Below are 17726 nucleotides of genomic sequence, written 5' to 3'. Positions count from 1 at the left end.
GACTGTCAAAAAAAATTATTAAATTTTATATTCAGCCAGGATGGACGTGCTTCTCATGTACTTTGAAAATTAAATTACGTGTTCTCGACGAGAACAAGAAGCAGAAACACAAGTCATTCCAGCTATAGGCCCTTTGCAGCTAAGCAATCACGTGCTGATTAATTCATTAAGAGCAAATGAATGAACATTTATATTCCCATGGTTGAAATTTACTGGAGAGCAAAAAAACTTTCTACATGACCTGTTTTGAGAGGTCGTAATGAAACTGCATTTCGCGGCGTACAGTCGTAACACACTGGATACCCATCTTTTCATTCAGTTCTTTACAAGTACCTAAAAAGAATCACCAATTTAATAAAAAAAATAAAAAAAATTTTGCCCTCCAGTACAGACACGTGACCTTAACTGCAAAGGAGGGGCTATTCTTGGATCTTGGAATGACCCCTCCTATCGCTTTTCGCCTATTGCCTCGGTAACATTTTTAGACGTATGAGTCTTAGTTTAGACGTTTTTTTAAGTCTCCGTTCCAAATCTCTCGGGAATAAAATTTTTTTCGTTTTAAATTTATCCATATTGATGTATCTTTTACTCAAAAAGAAAGAAATAATACTAAAGTTACTTTACCCACTACCCAACCACTCCTCCCTCAAAATAAATTATAACATTACAGCAAGACATTACGCAAGCGCAGAGGTATATAACCCCCCGCAAAGAAGAAATGCTACAGATTTTTTCTACGCAGTTCATAGCTTTCGGGCGAGTGATTTCAAAGTCTCCAATTATAGGGCATTTTAAACCGTTTTTTCAAGCCTCTACACTGCCTAGGCAGTCAACGATCAACAATTTCGCCAAAAGGGAAGAAGGAAAATCAAGACCCTAATCAAAAATTTCCGGGGAAGACCTCAAAACAACCCTGTAAGTTGAACAAGTCGTTGTAACATGTCCGCCATCTTGTCTTCTTCTTCGATTTGAATGTCCTCATTTGGTTGCTAATTTTATGAGTTATTTTATTGTTTTTATTGCAAATGAGATACAAATAACCAAAATTTTCGTCTATGTCTAAATTAATTGCATTTATATATAATTTTGATAGGTATTTTTACAACTTTTTAGCGCAAAGAAGTCGAAAAACCATTTCGTAACAACGAAAACGACATCGATATTTTTTTCATGCTGATGCGCAATATTTGTAAAAACTTTGCTTCGCTAAGATTCTTTTTATCGTTTAAATATTATATTTCCCATGCAAAAAATGTCTAATAGATATATTTATGGAGAGATAATTGTAGATGTATGTATTTAAATATCTGAGTTATGTAACAAAGCTTCCCGGTTTATAAACATATCTAAGCATTTCAGCTCAAATTTTGTTTTCACATTTATGTATTTATTATTTCATTACTAGCGATATTTTTCTCTAAGCATCATTTACACTTTGCAGTTTTATTCTTTGGCTTATTTTTGGGTTTTTATGATTTTTATTTCGTGATAAAGGTTTTTATAATGTTTATAAAATTTTGATTGCGCAAGTATGCAAAGTGAACCTAAGCTTCATATCTTAATTTTAAAAAGATCGAAACTTGTTTTAGAATGCGTATTATCTTTTTTTTCGTTCGCTGAAATCAGTGAAAATAATTGGAGTTTTCTTAAAATTTTGTACAGACTTACCAGAGAGCTGTTTTTTGTTATTGCTAAATGTAAATTCGTTAGGATGTTCAGTAGCGCAGCACAACTGTGACATCATAAAAACGAAGACAAAGGCGAAATTCGGACAAACAAACTTACAAGTTTACTTTCAGCAGATAATTTTCACAGCCGATCGCAGTTGATCTAAGCTTACATGGGGTATTGTATTTTTAAGTAAAAATAATAAAATCGGTTCGTATAATCCTCGTAGCGGTTAAACAAAATGCAATGTTTGTCTGAATCTTTAAGGATCATTTTTAGGATCAGTGCGCTGCGCTATTTTCATGAGTTAGACTCATTTATGCATGAGTTAAGATGTTTAAAAATTTCATTGAAGGGAGGTTTTAATCTCAATAATCGTCTGAAGACCTGTCATTATTAAACACAATTATAATTAATTGTTGGGTTTAAAACATATATATTTAGGGAGCCAAAAATGTACCGTATCTATCACCTGCGACAATGGTTGGAGTGGTATTCCTGACGTCCGCTTCGACGAAGGCCTTTCTTCATCTGATGGTGGAGGGGGTGGAGATGATGATGAGGATGATATATCCTTCTATACTCTTTTTGTAGTAAGTACTGCAGCATTATTGTTTCTTTCTTTACTATGAATGTTTTTTTAGCTATGGTGCAATGTTTAAACATGTTTGTTATTTTGTAATTCCAGGGCCAGTGTGAGAAGTACCCTGCAAAAGAGTGCTCTCCACCCCCTAAAACAGAGTTCTTCTCCTTCCGTGTAAAAACTGGCGATCACGATGTGGCCGAGTGGTCTGCAGTCCACATCAATGAATGTCTCTATGTCCACGTACCAAATGAAGAGATGCAGCCAGGAAGCAAAGAATGGTAATAAGCAATATCCACAGCATTTCTTCTTGTTGGTCTAGTCATAGGCAGACCCAGGGGTGGTGAAGAGGATAGCTAGCCACCCCCCTTTTGCTCTAATTTCTCAGTATTATCTTTAGTAAGCCCCTCCCCCTGGCCCCCTTTTTCTTGCATTCCTCGTAAACCTTTGTTACAGTCTCCCCCCTTCTTAAATTCCTGGATCCGCCCCTGGACTAGTTGGTGTGGTTGTCATTGGGCTCTTACTGCATTTTCTCAGTGACAATGACAACTTCCTCCCTACATTGAGTGATTCATATTTACCATTATTTCTCTCTGTCATAGCTTTGTATCTTTATTGGAGTATGCAGAAGAACAGCTCAACTGCACACATGTGTTTGTTTGCCTCCTCAAAGACCGGCCTGATAGAAGTAAGCCAAATATATGTCATATATATTCTCATACACATATATATATATATATATCTTTCCTATCGGGCCAATAAACCCACCTAATGTGTCCTTGAAGTCTCATATGAGACTTGGTAGCTCAGTGGTTAGAGCATGGTACCAGAATTGCCAGGACATGGGTTAAAATCCCATTCAAGACTCAGTATTTTTTATGAGTCTTTCAATTTGCAGCTGCATAAGTTGCTTCATATACTGCGAGGATCAGCTCCATTTGATAACTTGTTATAATCAAGGGATAACAGGGCTTTCAGAGTAAGTCTGCAGCCATACGGTAGGAACTCTGGCAATTGCTCCGAACTTAAGCGGCTGCTCCTTTTTTTTAATAAAATACCTTATGTTTCTTGTATGGGATCACAGCCAGCTACGTCAGAATTATGACAACCTACTACCAAATATTCTGAAAGCCCTGGATATTCAATAATTTAGAACTGTTTGCCTTTACCACTGTGAGCCTTGCAGGTTGGGGGTACCAGTTCAGTCTCTGCAGACAGCACATATAGATAGAGTTTTTTCTGGTGTATCATTCTCTCCTTAGCCACAAGGGTTTTTCTCCATGTTCTCCACTTTTTTTTCTCTCTGTAAAACCTGACAACTTAAATTCTATGTAGATCCTTGAGTTATCCATGCTCTGACTCAGATCAGCCCAGAGGTTGTATCAGGGTTCAATATATGAGTTAGCCTTGCCCTGACTTAGATCAGCCCAGAAGTTGTTTCAGGGTTTAATCTGTGAGTTAGCCATGTCCTGACTTAGATCAGCCCAGAGGTTGTTTCAGGGTTCAATCTGTGAGTTAGCCATGCCCTGACTTAGATCAGCCCAGAAGTTGTTTCAGGGTTTGATCTGTGAGTTAGCCATGCCCTGACTTAAATCAGCCCAGAGGTTGTTTCAGGGTTCAATCTGTGAGTTAGCCATGCCCTGACTTAGATCAGCCCAGAAGTTGTTTCAGGGTTTAATCTGTGAGTTAGCCATGCCCTGACTTAGATCAGCCCAGAGGTTGTTTCAGGGTTGGATCTGTGAGTTAGCCATGCCCTGACTTAGATCAGCCCAGAAGTTGTTTCAGGGTTTAATCTGTGAGTTAGCCACAGCAAATGATTTCTGTTGAATTTTGATGTTAATAATTGCTGTTCTTTCTTTGTCCCTAACAGCATCAATGATGAGAGCATTCATGTTCATGGGCTTCCAAACAGTCAAACCAGGACATGAAATGGTTCCCGAGGACCCCAACTATGTCTTCTTGGCATATACGATAGAGTAACAATGCTAGTTGCATATGCACTAGCTAGAATAACAACCATTACCTACTAAGTATTAATTCATGTATATATGTTGCCGTTATTTTAATATTAAACTCTTGATCAAAATCCTACCTGGGTATGTTTTTAAATATTGATGATTGTGTACTCGGTATTATTTATTCCTGGGAGTTGAAGGATATTTATTTCCCCATCATAAAGATTAACTGACCCCTCCCCCCCCCCCAAAAAAAACCCCAACAAATTGACAGTTTTTCCTCCCTCCAGTTGTCTAAAGATCATATGATCCTCCCTAAATCCTACGACCACCCCGTCCCCCCTCAGTCAATAAATACTGGGTAAGAAATTCATGACCCTCCTATTCAGTCAACAACGTACTAGCCTTAACTTTGACTTTGCACAAAAGTTCAAAATCTCACTGATGACCCTTCAGTGAAGCCTCAGCCCTCTCCCAAATACAAAATTTTACCTCCCTAATTTAAAGTTAAGATCTTGTATAACCCTGCTATTTGTGATAATATTAATTATTATTATGAAAAATAAGTAATTTCAAAAAAAAACAACTTAGATTAACAATCTATATAAATTCAGCAATAGAGTGCACGCACTAAAACCGTGAACATTAAATAGTACTAATTAGTACTATTTCATACAGAATCCTTTGTTTTCTATTGTTTAATTATCACTATTTAGTGCTGAAAATTAGTATTTGTTTCACGGATTTAGTGTGAGCACTCTATTGAACCATAACATCGACTTGTTTAGGTCAAGTTATTCAATTTAACACTGAATATATATAACAAATATGAAACGACTATTCTTTTTGGTTGCATTTTATAATCATTTTTTACATACCTATTAAGAAAGAATTCAGTTTCTCAGAGAAGAACGACTCCATTCAGTTCTGCCTCCTGTCATGGCTTCCATCACGTGATGATGCAAAGCCTCTATTTCAAGTTCTAATAATATGATGAATAATTTATTTCCAAGTTCAGTTATCTAAAATCAAAAGACCTTTCCCGAAGGGCTTGAGTAAGCACAAAGCAATGGTTCCAAGTGGCAGTAATAATAACACACCCGCTAAGAAGAGCTGTCGAGATTGGTAAAAAAAACGATGGTTTTCTTTGTCGACTCGCGGTTCTATTGTTTTGTAGACACCTATTTCAAAAAACGTTGTCATCGCCAAAGGCGATAGGCGAAAAGCGCTAGGAGATAGGTCATTTCCAAGATCCAAGAATAGCTGGAATGACTTGTGTTTCTGCTTCTTATTCTCGTCAAGAAAATGGACCTTAGTGTTGAGACTGATTCAATGTTCTTTGTATTCAACGAAACCATTTCCAAATCGGAATGACCTATTGAGGACAACGTTTTTTGAAGTAGGTTTATATTGTTTATCGTTCTATCCTTATTATATATTCACCCAATTAAAAGCTGCGTTCCGACCCAAATTGAAGGTTGGAATTGATACATCCAGTTCAACCTCGACTTGGGGCCCGGCCATCGTTTCTTAGTCACTCACGCGGGTTATAGAGCGTTTTCACTCACGTGAGAAGGCAGCCATAAACAATAGAAACTTTCAGCACAGTATTTGCATAAAAATAGAGTTCAATTCCTGGAGGATAGAAAATGTATTGTTTTGGTACCCCATAATGGCCGCTGTGACGTTACGTGAAAACGCTTCATATATCCAGAAAGGTCTAATGGTGCGACATTTATACTGTTACCTTTTTGTAATATAACGTCTAATTCTTTTCCCTTTGAATACATTAATAGATAGACTTTACAACTCTCGCTTTCCGTTGAAGCTAGTTTTACACTTTTTAACTTTTATAAATCCTCTTGGATGTCTGCTGGTCTTCTCCCATCTGTCAAAATAAAAAAACCCGTTATTATAAAAGAGTTTCAAATTTGATCAATAAACTGAAATTACTGCCAATAACTCAAAGGAAAAAAGTTTAGATTATCTGAGATGCCACATGCATGACAAGACTGAGGCTACTTGAGTTCAAGAGAATTTCTGTGAAGCATTTTGAATTAAGTGAGATACTTGAGTAGTAACAGCCCACTTCCGAGATATGCTTCGTTTGTCACGCACAAAGGTTTCAGTATGAGGCTACGTGCTAAATGCTCAGTCATTCGTGACAGGCGGTAGGAATTAATTTAATTTAGCACGTAGCCTCATACTGAAACCTTTGTGCGTGACAAACGAAGTATATCTCGGAAGTGGGCTATACGATGCGATTGAGGCGGTCCCCGGTACCCCGTTATAGGGTATTGCGGGCCGAGTGTGGAATGTTCAATGTTCACTGCGCGTAGTATTTTTTTTTGCGGACAAAATAACTGTGAAATATTGGTTGCCAACATGATGGCACAGATAGCGTTTGCAAGACTTTTAAACCAAAAGAGATGTGGAAAAAATTCCTTTTCATTGTTCTAACCGCACGACATGTGAAAAAAGGTTAAGAGTTCTTTTTTTTTGTAGCCGCTCGACGTGTCGAAAAAATGTTCACCAGGTTATAGCGCAAAAACTTCTAGTTACAATAGGATCAAAAATATTGTTTTAAAATCACATAGAACTGGCGAAAACTACAGAAACTTTGTCATGGAAGAGAAAAAAGAGTCAAGAACATGTTGTGTCTTTATGAAGACAATATTATAATTCTTGTCAAGAAAAAAATAATTTCAAATTGCAAAAAATTGAAATTATGTAAGAAAATGTTTGAGCAGGTTATAGCAGAACAGAATAGTTACACGTTTGATCAACCGGTAGAGAAAAAAAACTTACAGCTTTGAAAAAAGCTTAACATCAACTGGATTAAGCAGTCCACACTGAATTCTGATAACACACTTTTGGGAAGTGAAGGTAAATCATAGGAGACACACAGAAAAAGTCACTTCATGGTAATGGGAAGAATGACGAATGTTGGCAGAGGTGGGAAACAAGAGAACAAGCGATGGTCTTCAATCCATGGTCCTCGTTTCTTGGCAGTCTTACTTGTGATATCAATGATCCACGTAGCAGCAAGTCAGAACAAGAAGACGACTCTCGAACAGGGTTTAAACAAGATTCGATCCCCAAGATTTTCCAAGACATCAGTCAAAACCAACTCTCAATCTAGCAAGATTTGCAACACTCCCGAATGTATTGATGCAGCCAATCAAATTAACCGTTCTATGAACCTTTCCGTAAACCCTTGCGAGGATTTTTATGAGTACGCCTGTGGCAGATGGTCGGAAAACAATCCTTTCCCTCCCGGTTATTCTTATTATTCTATATTTAAAAAAGCCGAAGCGAAAACAGATAAATACAAAAAACGAAAATTAGAAAAAGCCAAAATCGACATCAACGGAGCGAGCGCAGAAGTACAGCGAATGCCAACAGATTTCTACCAATCGTGCATAAACTTGACGGCCATTGAAATTCTTGGTGACGCACCTCTGAGGAAACGCATTAGAGAGTTGGGAGGTTGGGGCATGAGTGGAAACTGGGACGAGAATGCCTGGGATTTTAAGAGAAGCCTTCTTTCTATTCATAAATTGAAAGCCAGTGATTCGCCTGTTTTTCGAGTATACATCCTCAGTGACCTTGACGACAACACAAAGAAAATGATCTCCGTAAGTACCCTATAAATGAGTTGAATGCATGCAACCATTCTCGTTCCCAGCCTCCTCGGTTGTCGTTCCTCCACGTCAGACGCTCTGGGAAACCCTACAACCGGAAGAAAGGAATATTACGATCACGTCCTCACAGCGAATACTCGAAATCTTTTCAAGAAAAGCCTTTGGCTTTGTGAAATCTACAATGGCGAACATAAACATTCGATTATCCAATCAAAAAGTAGATCTATTGTTTTTCTTAAAAGCCAATCAAATTGCGAGGATTCCCAGAGCCTCTGACGGGGAGGAACGACAACCGAGGACGATCTGGGAACGAGAATGGCTTGCACCTTTCTCAAAATTGTCTTGAATGAGAGGCTAACGTGGAAATACAAAAGAAATGCCACAAATCCCATCGAGAAAAAGTGATTTCTTTTGTATTTTCATGATAGTCTCGCATCCACTATGCTTTTGAGAAGGATCCATAAACTCGAGAATAATTATTCACTGAATACCGCTGTGTTCCATGATTGCAGACTCATTTACTCATGGTTAGCCTCGTATCAGTGTCTAAATATTCACAAAAATAACAACGGTAAAGTAAAGAATGCACAACTTCAACAACACTTTGAAATTCTAAGGACCTTCACTGTAATGCATGCCGGTGAAGATTCAAGTTAATGTCATACAAAATCAAGGCTAACCCTGAGCAACAGAGAATTTGAAACTGGAGTGTTACGGACACTAACTTGCCTTGCATTATGAAATTCTCAAACGAAGAAAGAAACTTTCGCGTAACAATCCCAGACGCCTTTGCGCTACGACACTCTCCCCAGTCCACCACTATTTCTAAAATGGTCAATTTTTTTCTTTACTTGTAAATAATTTAATGTCTGCTCATCAGTTTATTGCTCTGACCCTGTAGATATATAACTCTGGAATAGCCCTAGCGAAAGAAGTATATCAAAATCTATCATCAGAGGTATGTAGACCCATATCAAAATATTTTAAAACTGAGTGCTCTTCTCTTTTAACATTGATTGGTTAAATGGCCATGAATTTTTCTTAACCTGTGCAATTAATTATTTACAGTGCGAATCGAAAAACCGTGGGCGCCTAGAAATATGTCAAGAATGTTTTTTAACCAATCAGAAGCGTTAGTTTTATATTTCCGTTATCTTGTGGTTAGAACGTTAATTGTGATTGGCTAAAGAACAATAGAATATTTTTGGAAGTGCCCACGGTTTTTCGGTTTATAGCACTGAAATTGCAGGCACACATTCGGAACTTTTTACATGAAATGCAAAAAAAGTGCCGGATGTACGCATTCGTGGTATTAATAGTCTATTTCACAGTTCCCTGCGTCATCTTGAAATGTAACCGTGCCTTTGCGTCGAAGCGAGACGAACGGTGATCTTGCAATGATAGAGACCTGTTTTTACAAAATGTAACACCTTGGACAATTATTCACATGTCTCTGTCATTGCAAGCTCATCGTTCGTCTCGCTTCGATGCAAAGGCACGGCTACCTTTCAAGATGGCGCAGGGAACTGTGAAGGAGACTATTAAGCCACTTTCATCAAATACGCATGGTATTTTCCATCAATTCTTCTCGAACGGTGATTATCGGTGAATATTAACCGAGCCGCGAGTGAATGATTGTTTTAGGCTTATTTTATCAGAGAAAAAAGAGGAAATGTAAAAAGAAAAGAGGAGGGACGAAATTCTATTAAAAGAACGTTTTAGCCCTGGCAAATTTTAGAAAATCTCATAATGGCCGCTCGAGCAGTAAATATCGTCTCAGAATCACCGGTCGCTCGACAAATCACAGCACGAGAAACGCTAGCTATATTCAAGTTTAAAATCATATCAATTTACTAATATTAAGGTAATGCTGATGAAGATACTGATGATGATAGTGATGATGATAATGATGATGATGACGATGATGGTGATTATGATGATGTTGATGATGATAGTGATGATGATAGTGATTATGATGATGGTGATGATGATGAAGATGGTGATGATGATGATGGTGATGATGATGGTGATGATGATGATGATAATGATGATGATGGTGATGATGATGATGGTGATGATGATGGTGATGGTATGATGATGGTGATTATGATGATCATTTTTCTCTATCAATTCATAATTCAATATACCTTGTTCTAGTCCATTTTAGCATACAGACGTCTGATCATCGAGGTGGTGGTTCTGTTGGGTGGCAATGAAACAGCCACTGCTCAGAAAGCTGACGAGATCATTAATCTTGAAGCCCAAATTGCTAGTGTAAGTGAAGTCACAGGGAGCCCAATATATATAAATATCAGTGACAATGGATACCATCGGGGAATAGGCCCTCTGCAGCTCGGTAAACACGTGCTGAAGATTAATTCACTGAGAGCAAATGAATGAACATCTTGATTGCCATGGGTGAAGTATACTGGTGAGCAAACAAACTTTCTACAACCTGTTTCGAGAGATCGTAATAAAACTGCATTTCGTAACACACTGGTTACACATCGTTTCATTCAGTTCTTTACAAGTAGCTAAAAAGAATCACCAATTGAAAATAAAATCAAAAAATTTGCTCACCAGTACAGACACGTGACCGCAAAGGGTCTATTATGTAGGAAACAAAGGCGCGCGCGAAAAATGTTCTAGTTCCGTTTATCTATATATATTTCTTCTGCTGTATTAAGGAGGACATTATCTTGACCTTGACCTTGACATTATTTTAAATTAGAAAAATAGAGGATATGAGTGTTGGAAAGATCTCTCACGAATGAGCGCTGCGAACGAGTGAGAATTTTCAACACGAGAAGATAAATGTCGTATCTCCGCGCTCCCATGTAATATTCTATTATTATATATTTATCCATAAAATCAACTTAATAAGCTTTTTATTATTATAAAAAGTTTTTATTTTCAAACTAATAGCTTAAATAAACAGATTTATCGATATTTTCACATGTGATATGTGATATTTTCACATGTGAAAATAACATGTTATTTTCACATGTGAAAATATCAGTTTTTCGAAAAGGAGAAATATAGGTATTTTATGGATAATTATATGATAAAGGTATTTTATGGATAAGTACATATGACAAAAATAGTTATTAAGTTTTTCTGATTTTATTTTAACCTATCACTTTTATCTAAATTGGGCTCCCTGCGGTCCAAAATAATTTGTCAAAATAATGCAAAAACCTAGAAGAAAATTTGAACTGAATGTTTTTTTTTTCTGGATTTCCTTTTGTTAGGTATATCCATCGTTATTAGAAGAAGAAGAAGCAACGAAGCGAGTGACAACTAAAACTCTCGCACAACTTCAAGCAGAGGTGCCAGAGGTCAGTAATTGTGTGGCACATGCAATGCCCGGGGGATGGGGGTGAGGTAATAAATAAAAACAATTAATTAATAAATAATTAATTAATAATTGATAATTAATTAATTAATAATAAATGAATAATAAATAAATAATAAATAAATAATAAATAAATAACAAATAAATGATAAATAAATAATAAATAGATAATAAATAAAACAGTAATGATGAAAAGGTAAATTATACACCGTGAAAAGATGAAAAAACTTACTGACGTTTCGGACGCTAGTCCTTCGTCGGAGTAAAAGAGAAAGAAGTGGTAGAAAGGAGTGTATATATGATAGAATAAGACAAAAGAAACCAGTGAGAGCAAGGTAGGCAAGGAAACAAAAACAAACAATCAAAAGACAAAAGAAAAGGTTAGTTGAAAATAAAGCGTTCATTAATCCCGTTGGGACTAAGAGTGCCCAATAGGTGAATAAGCCGCATTTCTTTGGTCTTGCGACAATCATTGTTGCCGTTAAGCAAAGAAAGACCGAAAACAATGAAGTCAGATCAGTCGGTAAATAAATAATAAATAAATGATAAATAAATAATAAATAATTGATAAATAAATAATAAATAAATAATAATAATAAATAATCAAAAATAAATGATCAATGATCACTAATAAATCATTAATCATATAGTAATAAATAATAAATAATAAAAAGTAACTTAATAATTGATAATTAGTAATAACTTTCTTTTAGTTCGACTGGAGGTATTACTTGAACCAACTGTTCAAAACATCGTCTAAGATTCCCGATACCGAAAACATTTTCGTGTCAAGTTCACTCCCCTACCTGAAGAGGGTAATGCCAATAATACAGAAAACTCCAAAAAGGTAAAGTACGTTAAAGGTGCTTACACACGGTGCAACATTGCACGCAACATTGCAAGCAACAAATTTGAATCGGAGTGACACACATTGCAACAAAGTCACGCAACATCGCTTGTGTCAGCCTGCTATGTTAAGATATTTGGTCAGCAGTTATAATTTTGGTACAAGCTGATTGGCTGGAAATTTCATAATATTGCAGGTAATGTTGCAGCAATGTTCACGTGATGAAATTTGTTGCGCACAATGTTGCAAGAGTAGAGCGCGATTCAGCGAACGATGAGCTTGCAATAATATAGAGACTTGCTTTTACAACACCTTGGACAATTATTCACATGTATCTATCATTGCAAGCTAACCGTTTATCTCGCTTCGATGCAAAGGCACGGCTACCTTTCAAGATGGCGCAGGGAACTGTGAAGGGGACTATTGTACTCGAGATCGTGCGATTTCCAATACAAAAATAAGCAAACTGAACAACGTAGTTTCCTTTTTGTTATGCTATTCACTATCAATATTGGTTTACCTTGCTTTGTTCGGTTACTTTTTAGCGTACTGGCAAACTATATGGTATGGAGCGTCATACGGAACGAGATCGAGTGGCTTTCATTGCCATTTAGGAACGCACAGCTAGCGTACAAAAACGCAACAGAGGGTACTGTGACTGAGAAAGAGCGTTGGCAGACATGTGTTGGTTCAGCTTTTGAATCTTTTAATGATGTCATATCAGCTATGTATGTCCAGGAACACCAAACAGAACTGGAAAAAACAAGAAACATGGTGGGTGGAACAGACCCGATTTCAGACCATGTGTCATTCCCTTGAGTATTATTTCTTTCTTTACTAGGAATACTTTTCTAGTATGGTGCAATGTTTTTCCATTTCAGACCATGTGTCATTCCCTTGAGTATTATTTCTTTCTTTACTAGGAAAGCTTTTCAGCTATGGTGTAAGTGTTTTTCCATTTTAGACCATGTGTCGTTCTCTTGAGTATTATTTCTTTCTTTACTAGGAATGCTTTTCAGCTATGGTGCAATGTTTTTCCATTTTAGACCATGTGTCGTTCTCTTGAGTATTATTTCTTTCTTTACTAGGAATGCTTTTCAGCTATGGTGCAATATGTTTTCCGGTTTCAGGCCATGTGTCATTCCCTTGAGTATTATTTCTTTCTTTACTGCTCATGTGTCTTGTCATGCGCATCCGTTAAACAAAAAAAGCTCTTGGGAATGAAACTGAAATGCTTAAACAATTTGGTTTATCGACCCCCTTGCATGTGACGTCAAAGCAGTTCAATTTGGAGGACAAAACAAAAACATTTCAATCTCCTAAGAACTGGAAACCTATTGTAATGTCCTCCACATTGAGCTGCATTCCAACGACGTGATTCAAGAAGGGAGGAACTAGCCGGCTCCTAGACCATACTAACATTGAACTTCATGCAACGTAGGTGGAAAATATAACAGGAATTCTTTTCTATTGGATCGATTTTGTTTTTAATGAAACCGTAGGTCGAAAGGCATTTTAAGTAGCAACCAGGGGATCCCGCTATCCTACCCGCAAGCGTTGACCCGTTTTGTCTAAAATACTATAAATGTTTTTATGTATTAAGGGGAAAAGTATTTTGAGGGAACAGATCCAAGCTTTTAAAGAAATCGTCAAATCGCTGAACTGGTTAGATGATGCCACTAAACGTTTAATATCTACCAAGGTAGGTAACCATCAGCTTTATCCAGGGGAAGAGTAGGGGAAGGGTGGGGGGAGTGTGGAATGGAGGGAAGTTGGAGAGGAGGAGGGGGGAAGCCATGCCCTGACTTAGATCAGCCCAGAGATCGTTTCAGGGTTCAATAAAATTCAAGTCTTTCTTGTTGTTTTGCAGATTGACGGCATGCGTGCTAATATTGGATTCCCCGACTACATGTTAGACAGCACAAAACTATCTATAATATTCGAAAAGTACAGAGGGGTAAGTAGATATGTTTTGCACCATCAGGTGCCGGCGCCATAATCCAGCTTGGGCTGCCTGTGATTAGATGGCAGAACAATAAAATCCCTTTGCTCTCGGGATTGAATGTTTTTCCATGTAAAACGATTGTATTGTTCCTGCCATCGACACGGGTGAAAAACGTTTGCGCATGCTCTGAATCCGTATGTAAATTAGTCAAAACATAAGTAAATTTGACTTTCAAACATTCCTAAGTAACCATATGCCAAAACTAGTGTCCATGCTTGAAACTTAAGACTAATTCTTTCATATTGTGTTTGTTAATACAATATCTTGGTGTGATAACAGTATACTGTCCACCTTTTTTGTATACTTGGAGGAAACAAACATATATTTTCTCACTCAAACTCGTCAAAATTCTTAGAAAACGTGCTGAAATGCACGCATGCGCAAACGTTTTTCTCTAGTGTCGATCAAAGACTCTGTAGTGACCGGCGTCATCTTCAATTACCAGGTCGTTATCAGATTTGACACGTATTTCGAAAACAAAGTGTCCGCTATGAAGAAAAACCACGAGGTTTCTCTAAGAGACTTCAGAAAGAGCAAAGATAATACAATGTAAGTAAACAAATAAATAAATCACTTTTTCAGTATCACGTTTAACGATTTTCAGATTCGGCAACAGGTTTTTTAAAACTTAAAAGTTTTTGATTGAGCTTTAAAAGAGCGCGGAAGGATGGAAAATGTTTCTCGCGTAACAGCTTCATCGATGATTTTTCGCTCAACGCCTATCCAAAATGCAGTTCACAAAAGTCAAAGGAGAGAAGCATCGCACTAAATGAGGGCGCGTGCACTTTACTGGGGCGATGTTGTCACTTTTTGTTGCGCAAAAGTTCGTCCGACGCCAGTTGATTTCGAAAGAACGTTACACAAGAAGTCGACTCGTATAGCATGGGATGCTTATCATTTACCAAGAAAAACTGGAAATTCCGGTTGGAAAACAAGTGGTATGTGTCATTCTAATCGGAAAGTTCCGGAAAACTCACTTTTCCTGCTCTTTTCTTTTACTAATATCAAAACCAATGCCAATGTTAATGTAACGGCCAATGCCAATTGATGCCAATAGTATCAATGCCGATGCCGATGCCAGTGCCAGTGCCAGTGCCAGTGCCAGTGCCAGTGCCAGTGCCAGTGCCAGTGCCAGTGCCAGTGCCAGTGCCAGTGCCAGTGCCAGTGCCAGTGCCAGTGCCAGTGCCAGTGCCAGTGCCAGTGCCAGTGCCAGTGCTAATACTAATACTAATACTAATACTAATCACAAATAATAATGTTCTTATGCCGTGCCGTGTACTCGAAAAGAAAAGAGGGGGCGAATAAATGGGGCTTAACAGTTAATTGACAATTAGTCTAAAAATCAGTAGTTAATGACAACTAGGTACGTCCATCCACACGTGACCTCTACAAACTAACCTTCTGTTATTATTACATTCTTCAGATGGTATTTGTCTCCTCTGGGCGAAAAAACCGAAAATGACTTACAGACAAATACATTGAGTAAGTAACCACTATGATAACGTTGCTACATCTAAATTCACCACTCTAGAAACAAGTAGTAGTATAGGGAATGGGGGTTCCAGCGCAATCTCAACACGGGCAAGACCCGTGTCAAAAATCCACCTACGGAAACAACCCACTCCAAGTGTGGTTGGGGGCAACAGCGCAAATATGTTAGTCTATATATGGAGTGCGAAGAATGTAAGAGAACTTTTAAGAAAGAAGCGGATTTGAAAAAGCATTTGAAAATGAAGACGAAGTGTATGAGCAGTTATGATTGTGGATGTGGTAAGAAGTTTGAGACTAAGGTTAAATTGTTTTGGCATTGTCAGGACTGTGAGTACGACTACGACGACTTAAAAAGTGCTTGGTATTAGGTATAAAATATTTCCTATTATATAGATGGAATCCCAAAGCAACTTCAGCACGGTGCCAATACCCGGTAACGGTGAGATTGACGTTAGACAGTTTTGGCGTCAGTCAGAAAGGAAGGTTAAAAGGACTCTCCGAAAAGGTATAGAAGAATTAGGAGCCCTGAAAGCGAGCATAATGGTAGAAGTAAGTTTGTCAAAAGACGAGGTAATGACGACAGCAATGTTGCGATCAAAGTCGTTAGTGATATTAGAATCCACGAATCTGGATAGGTCACTCAGTGAAGCCTTAGAAGCAATAATGGAGTCGCTGTCTAACTACACGAAAGAAGGATCGGGTTGGACAGTAGAGGAGGTTGAAGGAATAGAGATAAGTATGGCCAGGTACGTACCCATACGAGGGGGGAGTTACGTACCGCTACCAACGTGGGTAGAAAGGAAGAAGGCTATTGTAAACGTGAAGAATGAAGACAATCGATGCTTTATGTGGGCAATCAGGTCTGCACTGTATCCAGCAGAGAAGGATCCCTGTAGGACAAGTAAGTATCCCACAGACGATTTAGAGTGGGATGGTGTGGAATTTCCCATGCAGTTGATAGACATCCCCATATTTGAGGAAATAAACGATCTAGCAATTAACGTTTACGGAGTCAGAGAGCAGACGATAGTACCGTTAGTTCTGTCAAAAAGTAAAGGAGAGCGCGTACATTTATTCTACCACGGCGGACACTACTCATGGGTTAAACACATTAGCAGACTATTCTACAGACATACTAAGCACAAAGGTAAAAAGTACTTCTGCGACTGCTGCTTGCTGTCATTTACATCCTTAAATACCCTAAAGAAACACGATGAGATCTGCCGCGGAGTCGAAGAAGTGGCGCAACGGATCCAGATGCCCACCAACAAAGAGCTTTCATACGCAGACCATCAAAAGCAGATGCAAGTGCCTTACGTGATATATGCAGACTTCGAAGCGTTGATAACTAAGGAAGAGCAGAAACGTGGCGCCACGAATAAGGTAGGATTACACGAGATCTGCTCCTTTGGTTACATAGTAGTCAGATCAGATGGTAAAGCAAACCCTCCTGTGATTTACCGAGGTAAGAACGCAGCTAATGAGTTTCTAGAAGCATTGCGAGAAGAGGAGGGGGGATTAGAGAACAATTAAGACGTCCAAAGAAGATGGAATTTACCAAAGAGAACCAGGAGGCTTTTAACAAGGCAAAAAAATGCCACATTTGCCAACATACGCTTCTTCAGTTTGGAAGACGAGCCAAGAAAGCGTGGGATGAAGATGGAAAGTATCTAGGAGAAGCTCATTTTAAATGCGGGAAGTATGCTAAGAAAGGTGAGAAGCCGGGAAAGCCCTCCACGCACTGCATTCACTGCCACAAAGCATTTGTTGAGGATTTCTATGTGGATAAGGTTAGGGATCACTGCCACATCACGGGTAAATACAGAGGAGCGGCTCATTGGAAATGCAATATAAACTTCAAAGTAAATCCAGATATGGAGATTCCGGTGTTCTTTCACAACCTCCGCGGTTACGACTCCCATTTGCTACTACAAGGAACAGACGGCTCCGACGTCAAATGCATACCCAACAACAAAGAGCGCTACATGTCCGTAACTGTGGGTAAGCTAAAGTTCTTAGATTCGCAGCAGTTTATGGCGGACTCCTTAGCAAACCTCGTAAAGTATAACACCAACTTTCCCATTTCCAGTCAATACGGCGCGGAAAGGAAAGGAGTCTACCCATACGAATACATGGACTCCTGGGATCGATTCAAAGAACCCCTACCACCTAAAGATC

At 38.2% G+C, this 17726-nt stretch overlaps 2 protein-coding genes across 2 annotated transcripts in view; both read left to right on the top strand.

The window, feature by feature from the left end:
- The first annotated feature begins 1909 nt into the window (after positions 1–1909).
- On the top strand, positions 1910–4342 carry LOC116308847 (ornithine decarboxylase antizyme 1). Its single transcript, XM_089026064.1, has 5 exons — positions 1910–1916; positions 2113–2261; positions 2357–2532; positions 2854–2939; positions 4122–4342. The coding sequence occupies exons 1-5, from the start codon at positions 1910–1912 to the stop codon at positions 4229–4231; spliced, it is 528 nt and encodes a 175-aa protein (XP_088882190.1). The 3' UTR covers positions 4232–4342.
- A 2697-nt stretch (positions 4343–7039) lies between these two features.
- The window catches only part of LOC116308221 (endothelin-converting enzyme 2), a 28949-nt gene continuing 18262 nt past the window's right edge, over positions 7040–17726 (top strand). The window contains exons 1-10 of the mRNA XM_089027922.1: positions 7040–7844; positions 8752–8808; positions 10008–10124; positions 11102–11188; positions 11919–12052; positions 12598–12826; positions 13656–13754; positions 13923–14009; positions 14503–14606; positions 15481–15539. Coding sequence (XP_088884048.1) covers positions 7128–7844; positions 8752–8808; positions 10008–10124; positions 11102–11188; positions 11919–12052; positions 12598–12826; positions 13656–13754; positions 13923–14009; positions 14503–14606; positions 15481–15539 — 1690 coding nt within the window. The 5' untranslated portion in view covers positions 7040–7127. The remainder of the gene's footprint in view (positions 7845–8751; positions 8809–10007; positions 10125–11101; positions 11189–11918; positions 12053–12597; positions 12827–13655; positions 13755–13922; positions 14010–14502; positions 14607–15480; positions 15540–17726) is intronic.

The sequence above is a fragment of the Actinia tenebrosa genome, unplaced genomic scaffold (genome assembly GCF_029948245.1).
Source record: "Actinia tenebrosa isolate PJP-AT-01 unplaced genomic scaffold, QUT_ActTen_1.0 PGA_scaffold0__85_contigs__length_37466705, whole genome shotgun sequence".
Taxonomy (NCBI): Eukaryota; Metazoa; Cnidaria; class Anthozoa; order Actiniaria; family Actiniidae; genus Actinia; species Actinia tenebrosa.
Note: the sequence above shows the minus strand (reverse complement) of the source record. Positions and strands in the feature narration are given on the sequence as shown.

What these genes read in the sequence shown, in the direction of transcription:
- LOC116308847 (XM_089026064.1), top strand. An exon ending in CAGCCAGGAAGCAAAGAATG is followed by an intron (nt 2,533 to 2,853) that starts GTAATAAGCAAT and finishes TCTCTGTCATAG; the next exon opens with CTTTGTATCTTTATTGGAGT. An exon ending in CAAAGACCGGCCTGATAGAA is followed by an intron (nt 2,940 to 4,121) that starts GTAAGCCAAATA and finishes TGTCCCTAACAG; the next exon opens with CATCAATGATGAGAGCATTC.